General features: G+C 41.4%; 1 protein-coding gene across 1 annotated transcript; it reads left to right on the top strand.

Annotated features, from left to right (window-relative positions):
* Positions 1-621: 621 nt before the first annotated feature.
* LOC121195250 (transmembrane and death domain protein 1-like) lies at positions 622-6,255 on the top strand. The gene is made up of 6 exons (XM_041058587.1): positions 622-708; positions 3,359-3,459; positions 3,869-4,060; positions 4,371-4,490; positions 5,350-5,502; positions 5,988-6,255. Exons 2-6 carry the CDS (start codon positions 3,390-3,392, stop codon positions 6,236-6,238), a joined length of 786 nt encoding a protein of 261 aa, XP_040914521.1. The 5' UTR covers positions 622-708; positions 3,359-3,389; the 3' UTR covers positions 6,239-6,255.
* Positions 6,256-6,771: the final 516 nt, after the last annotated feature.

The following is a 6,771-nucleotide window of genomic DNA, read 5'->3' as shown; positions in this document are numbered from 1 at the left end:
AGAGGGTAGAATAATGAGACCTGAATTTAACTAACGGCAAAGGCAAATTTTTTTCTTGCCGCATTTGCAAATTATCTTTCAAATATCTTCATGAAAATGGGTTTGAAGGGCTTCTGAAATACTTCAGAGATGCTCTGGCCTAATGAAGAATGTAGTTTACTCTAGAGAATGAGACAAAAATGAGCAAATTACAGCAGAGACTCATCACATGATGAACACAAGGCCCTCATTCGATTAATATTAAATGAAACTCCTTTATTTCATTTGTAAGTTTATGACTTCCTTGGAGTCTTATTTCAAAGCCTTTGAAATGGATATGATGCTGTGTCTGCTATGTTAATAAGAGATTTTAAAAAACTATGATTTTACTAATGTTGTTGTTTGGGCATAACAGTTTTGGGAATTAGTTCTTTTTAGTTTAGTCCTTTTTCTAAATTCTTAGCAATAAAACCGTGCCACATGGCAGGGTGTGGCAGCTTTTCATGACTGAAAAATGGGTGGTCCTACTCAGGTGTTTGCATCTCATTGGTCGGCGCAGTCTTCTAAAACACCAATACCTGAATCAGGTAGAGAAAAAAGTCAGAGAGGAGACAGGTAGCACCTTGTCAGTTGTACCTTCAGTCCCTCGTGAAGACTGCTTTGTATATTTTGGTTGTCTGATTTTCATTGCCCTTGCAGCGTCACTAAGGAACTAAAGGAGCAAATAAGGTGAGTAATGCATTTTAATCAAGGTAAGACATTCATCTATGCACAGAAAAAGCTAAAAGTCCAATCTTGCAAATCCTTCAGACAATAGATTTTTCTAGAGCTCCAACTATATCATATATCAATAGTTTGTTCGGAAAGTACTTAGTGGTCAGAATATTATGATAAGACCACCTGGAGAAATCATGTGCTTGGCAGCAGCATGTGTGTGAAGGTACAGCAGGAACAACAGAGATTTTTGGGGGCAGCAGTTGTGAGTCTAAATGCATAAAAGAGGGAAGGTCTGACTATCAGAAAGCTCCAGGTGTGGGGAGTGAGCAAAGTGTTGACTTGGTAGTATGTTTCCCCAGGAGTGGGACTCTGAGGCAGACAGATAGGAAGACTGACCGTGATGTCTGGTGGCAGCGTTGGGCGCTTTGAGGGCTGAGGTTGGATTGCATCACTGATGACTACACAGTCATTCAGCTCAGGCCTGTGATAACGTGCCAGAGCCCAGGATTTCAACAGCTGCCTGAAAGCCTGGAGCCAAGGAGCAGGGCAGGCCTGGTCTCGCTCAGACTCGGGCTCAAGCTTAAGCTCAAGAAAAGGGAGAGGCCGACATCCAATTCCTGCTGCACTCTTTGCCACCCCCTCAACCTCAGAGGCTCCCTCATAAATCATACAGTTCTAATCGCCTGCTCTGCACCAGGTGCCAGGGTCGGCCTCCGACTGCTGCTTAACATTGAAAGCAAAGCTTGAGGCTTTCCTTAATGTAACTTTTGCACTCAGCGAGTGTGCAAAAACACACTTGTTGTGGAGTATCACACTGGGAAAACTGTGATGTATCATAGAAAATCTGAGTTTGAATTTGAATAAGGCTGTGTTGGGTTTTTTTTTTTTTTTTGGACATGCACAATGTATATTTATGTCTTTAATTTCAGACACTTCTCAGCAAGAATATTCCATGTGTTCTATCCTTCATTCCACCGGAGTCTGTATCTGTATTTAACCAGATTTCAGTGGTGTGAAGTGTAAGAGACATGGAGATACAGCTTCACAGGCTAACAGTCACAACACCAGAGGGCATCCAAGTCAGAAGTCAAAGAAATAACTCTGTTTGTTTCTGCTCTTCCATACTTTTGATTGTATTTTGAATGTTGGAATCTATATGAAGATTTTTTATTTCACAAGATCCTACTGTTTCTATGATATGTGGTCCTGTGTATTGTATGTATTTTTCCTGTGACATATAGAACAAAATTTATTATGCATGTGTTTTCATCAATAAGATAATGCACTAAATAACTCAGTATTGTAAATAAATTTCCTGACCTTGTGCCCAGTGTTACTTTTTTTTCTACAAGCCAAACACTTCAAATCATTACGGAGCCATTATACCACCCACACCCAAGTTTCTGTGGTTCTCAGCCCCAGAGCATGATTTTTTTTCATTAGCCAACATAGAGAATTTGAGACTCAGCCCACACAAACAACCTTTACTGTTTGGCAAATGAAGCTTATTAACAATTTAAAACATGCCCTCACTGTAGCCCACACAATAATGTCATTAAACATGTTTCTCCCTGCTAGAGAGATGCACCTCAACTACTCCCAACACACTTTCTCTCCAGTAGTGCACATCAAACGGAAAGGACAAACATAATAGTCTTTGCTGTTTTACTTTTCCATACCGCAATGCTACAGTTTTATTTTCTACTCTGCAATACATGCATTACCCTCTTTGCAATGCAAGTGAAGCAGATTCCATATGTAACCTAGGCTTTATTGTTTTTGTAAAGCTCAGGGTCTATAACTGCAGGGTTTTTTCAACCAGACCTAGTGTGGACAAAGCTTTTAGTTCAATAGAATTTTAAATAAAACAGAGCATCGCATCTGGAGGTTTGCGAGCATGCCCCTTCACTGCTGGGGTCTATTTTCCTTTTGGTTCCTGACAATCAATCCCCTTTGGAGACTTTTTAAAATGTGAAATAATAACAATACCACAAAGAAAAAAAAAACATATTGTTGGCCCATGGTTATGCATGTGGGTACTTTCATATAAATATAAATATAAATGCACCCTTCTGGTCTCAGTGGCATGGAATGGATTTTTCCCCCAGTGGCCTCTAAATGTATTTTAGTAACTAAACAACGTCAAGCTTTTAAGAGCATCGCTACAAGCAATGTTAGTTTCTCAGACAACACAAAAACAGTTAGGAGCAGAGATAATCTGCATGCTCAGACATGAAGAAGATCCCTACATATATTTTATGCAATCTGGTTACCATGCAACCTGAACTGAAAATATAGGCTATGTATGCAGTTTGAAACACTGTGGGTTCTGAACTTGTGATGTTATTATTTTTGACATTTTCTACACTAAAAATTTACATTACTGATCAAAAGATTGTTGATTAATCAGTAAAGAAAGTAAATGTTGTAGCCCTTCATTAAATTTGCACAAACATTCCATGCTTCTCTTATAACTCAAAAATTAGGAAAAACAAGTAACATATTCATAAACATATTCTGTGTGACATGAATATGTTTTGTAGTGATTGGCTGTTTCAGAAAAGACAAAGAACTAGTTACTCAGGCAGCTGAACTGTTTACAGTTCATCAAATTCTAGATCACTTCTCAGTTTTGAAAGTAAACTTCAAATGTTGTTTGCAGCATGAGCTGAGTTTACACTACTTCAGCTGACATGAAAGCCTGGAAATTCTGTCTCTTCTTCACCTTTCTGCTTCAAAGTTCAACACTCGGAGAGGACACAGGTGAGAACAAACAGTCTTACAGCAGGTGCGGTTACACCAGCAGGTAGCATGTTATAAGAACTGAACTGTAAAAAAAAAAAAAAAGGATGAATTTGCTGATTGCTCTGTTCTCTGTTTTGAAACGTTGATTATTCCGTTTCTATACTCTGCAGCTGAGAAGGGTAATATGACAGTTTCAAGCCACACAAGCAGCACTTGCTAATTGAGAGCACAACCATGCTGCAGAAATGTTGTGTAGTGTCAGCACCACACCTCAGTAACTGGAGTTTACAGTGTTCTGTACTGTCATGCTTTAATGCGGTAGGTGAATACAATCTGTGGTCCTAACACTTTTGGCTGAACTGGCGTTCTTTCTGTTCTCCCTGGAGTTTGTGCGCTCTGTTAATTAGTTTGTGCTCTGTGTGTTCAGTGGCAGAAGACATTGGTGTCCATCAGCTGGAGCGTCTAGTGGAGTTGCTGACATCTAAAGAGTGTGAGGACCTTCTGTTCGCCCTCTCTCACCCAGAGGAGAACATCTTCCAGCATCTTGAGCGCCTCTCACCAGAGAAAAATCAGCTAGATCTCAAGCCTCGAGCCAAGAGAGATACCTCTGCTGCCGTGGGTTAGTGCTCATCATCATCTGAAACACGTCTCACTCGAGACCTTTGGCACATAAGACCACAGAAATCATAGATGTCTATCATATGCATTAAAAGTTACAGGCTAAATATCAAGGAGAAGAGACAAGAGCTCAGAGACAGAGAGACAGAGAGAAAAGCACACTATGAGCTGCAATAAGGTAGAAATCAGGAAAAGTTCATCCTGAGACCTGTCTGTTTCTCACATGTCCAGCTCAGCTTGGGGAGTTTCTGGCAGTGAGCTGACTGTCAGAGACCTGTCTGTCTGAGGGCCATATGTTTTGTGTTTACCAGATAGTGAGGCACAGTGCCGGACGGCCCTGACAGACTGGCTGCTGAGGAATGGCGAGCAGACCTACTACGACAGGCTTTCTCGCGCCTTGCAGCACATCGGCAGAACAGACATCGCCATTGGTGAGAAACAAACGGAGACAGACAGAACACGTGCCTCCTGTAGCACTGAATAATTTCTTTTTAAACAGAACAATTTGGTGTGGCACCACAACGTGTAATGGATTTCAAATTAAAATAGATCACGCTTTATGTACAGTACAGTGTTGTTGATAGCGGCAAATCTCATGAGCAGACATCACAGCATGTCTCTAGACAAAAGGAAATTGGAACAAAGCCTCATTTGGGTACATGGCAGTGTATTTTCAAAATTGGTTTATTTCGGTCAAGAAGGCCTCCTCAAGACTTTAACAACAGTGCGTAATTGCTTCATTACTTTGAGATTCATTTTAATTGGAACTTCAAAAGTGGCACATTTTGCACACTGCCAGTCTCTGGCATGTGTTGCAGTCCAGTGTGCACACAACTCCACAGCCGAGTGGTGTTGGATAGAGGGAGGTGTAAATGATCTGACAGAGGACTCAGTGGAGCTGACACCAGCCACAGAACAAACCATCTGCTCCTTTCATCAGCAGCTTTGGAGGGAAAAAAAAAGACAAGGAGAGGACGGGAAGAGATGAGTTATAAGACATGAGGGGGGGGCAGTGGTGGCTTTGATGAAAAAAAAAAACTGTTTGGATGCAGAATGTGGCAATTATCATGCACTTGATTGCAGTTCTGAAGAGGTCTACTCATACGTAGAAACTTGAGTGGCTCATTTTGTTTTACTCTGAACTGAAGGACAGCAGTTGTACTCCTGCCAGAACTAATTATGTTCATGGCAAGAAAACAACAATTAAATTCAAATTTACAACCTTTTATAGGATGGAACAGATACACTTTTAGCACTTGAAGTGACAGAGAAATACTTGTGTTTTCGCAGAAGTCGGGAAGAACATCAACCAGGACAAAGCCTTGAACCTGAAACGCTACGTTGACGGTTATCACAAATACGTGAGCTCTTTAAACTTCCCTTCAGTCCAATCAGATGCAAAACACCACGAGCATGCACGGAAGAGGGTCCGAAAAATAAAAGGTATGATCATTTGTCCTGAAGTTTGACAGAGTCACATTAGGTTGGCACATTATAAAATCGAATAAGTGATGGAGAACCGTGTCTTAACGTGTCTAAGCCCAAATATCTTAGGCTATTGATGTCAAGAGGAGATTTTTGGGTTATTCCTCTGGAGGCTGTCTGAATGACAAATTATGTAATGTTTCACTGAACCCTGAATCTATTAAGTGTTTAGATGAGATGCTGGATTAGATTTGGTGGCCGTGGGCATGCTTCCAGCTCATTACTTCTTCAACATCCACACTCTCACTATATGAGGAGTATTTCCCAAGATGCCTAGAGATTCAAAAATGTAATTATCACCTGTCCTTTATTTTTATCCTCCCGGGTGTTTCATTCAAGTTAAAACTTGCTCCCACAGTCCTATGAGATAGTAAGTGTGTCTGTCCTGTTTGTGCTGTGTGTGTTTGTTTGTGTGTGTGTGTGTGTGTGTGTGTGTGTGTCAGTGAGGGATCTGACATGGCGTGACCTGGATCTGATTGTGGAGCGGGCTCCTGTCCCTCCGTACGAGAAAGGCCCCCTGGATGTGGCTCTGCCTCTCTTGTATGGCATCCTGGTGGGCTTCGGAGGCACCTTGCTTGCAGGCATTTTTATCCTCCTCGTCATCATCCGCATCTCCCGCAGAAACCAGCAGAGCCGTCACCCCAGGGTCACTGGCGGTTCCAGCTGTAAGCTCATGGTTGGAGATACGATGTAGGAAGATGCAGCCTCTGGGAGGACAGATTAGAAGTTCAGGGTTTTAAAATATTCTAAACCCATAAAAATGAATATTTAATGCATATACAATTGGCACAACTTTATAAATATATTTATAAATAAAGACAAAATAAATTATTTTGTCGTTTCTATTTGTTTTTCGGACACATCTCTTTCATGGAAGATTTTAAACGCCTAGATCTTCCAATCGCCACAGTGATGAGCAGAACCAATACAGAAACTCAGTATCGATTCCACCACACCACAACTAATTATGATAAATATGACAAGAATAATGCTGCTTCAGATAAAGTAATTATCCATGCTGTGTATTGCTAGACTGGTAAGCATTATTGTCTTGCCAGTGGGTAGATGACTAGTGGTGTGACAGATGCGCTGGAACCCGGCCCTCACACCAAAGGTTGTTCCGGTGTTACTGTGATAGTGATGCCACTTTCCGTTTCCCCTCCAAGTGACGGCAGTGTGCCCGTCTGGCATCGAAGAACAACTAATTATCCAGCCTGGCGCCTGCTT

This window comes from Toxotes jaculatrix, chromosome 2, assembly GCF_017976425.1.
Source record: "Toxotes jaculatrix isolate fToxJac2 chromosome 2, fToxJac2.pri, whole genome shotgun sequence".
Lineage (NCBI taxonomy): Eukaryota > Metazoa > Chordata > Actinopteri > Toxotidae > Toxotes > Toxotes jaculatrix.
Note: the sequence above shows the minus strand (reverse complement) of the source record. Positions and strands in the feature narration are given on the sequence as shown.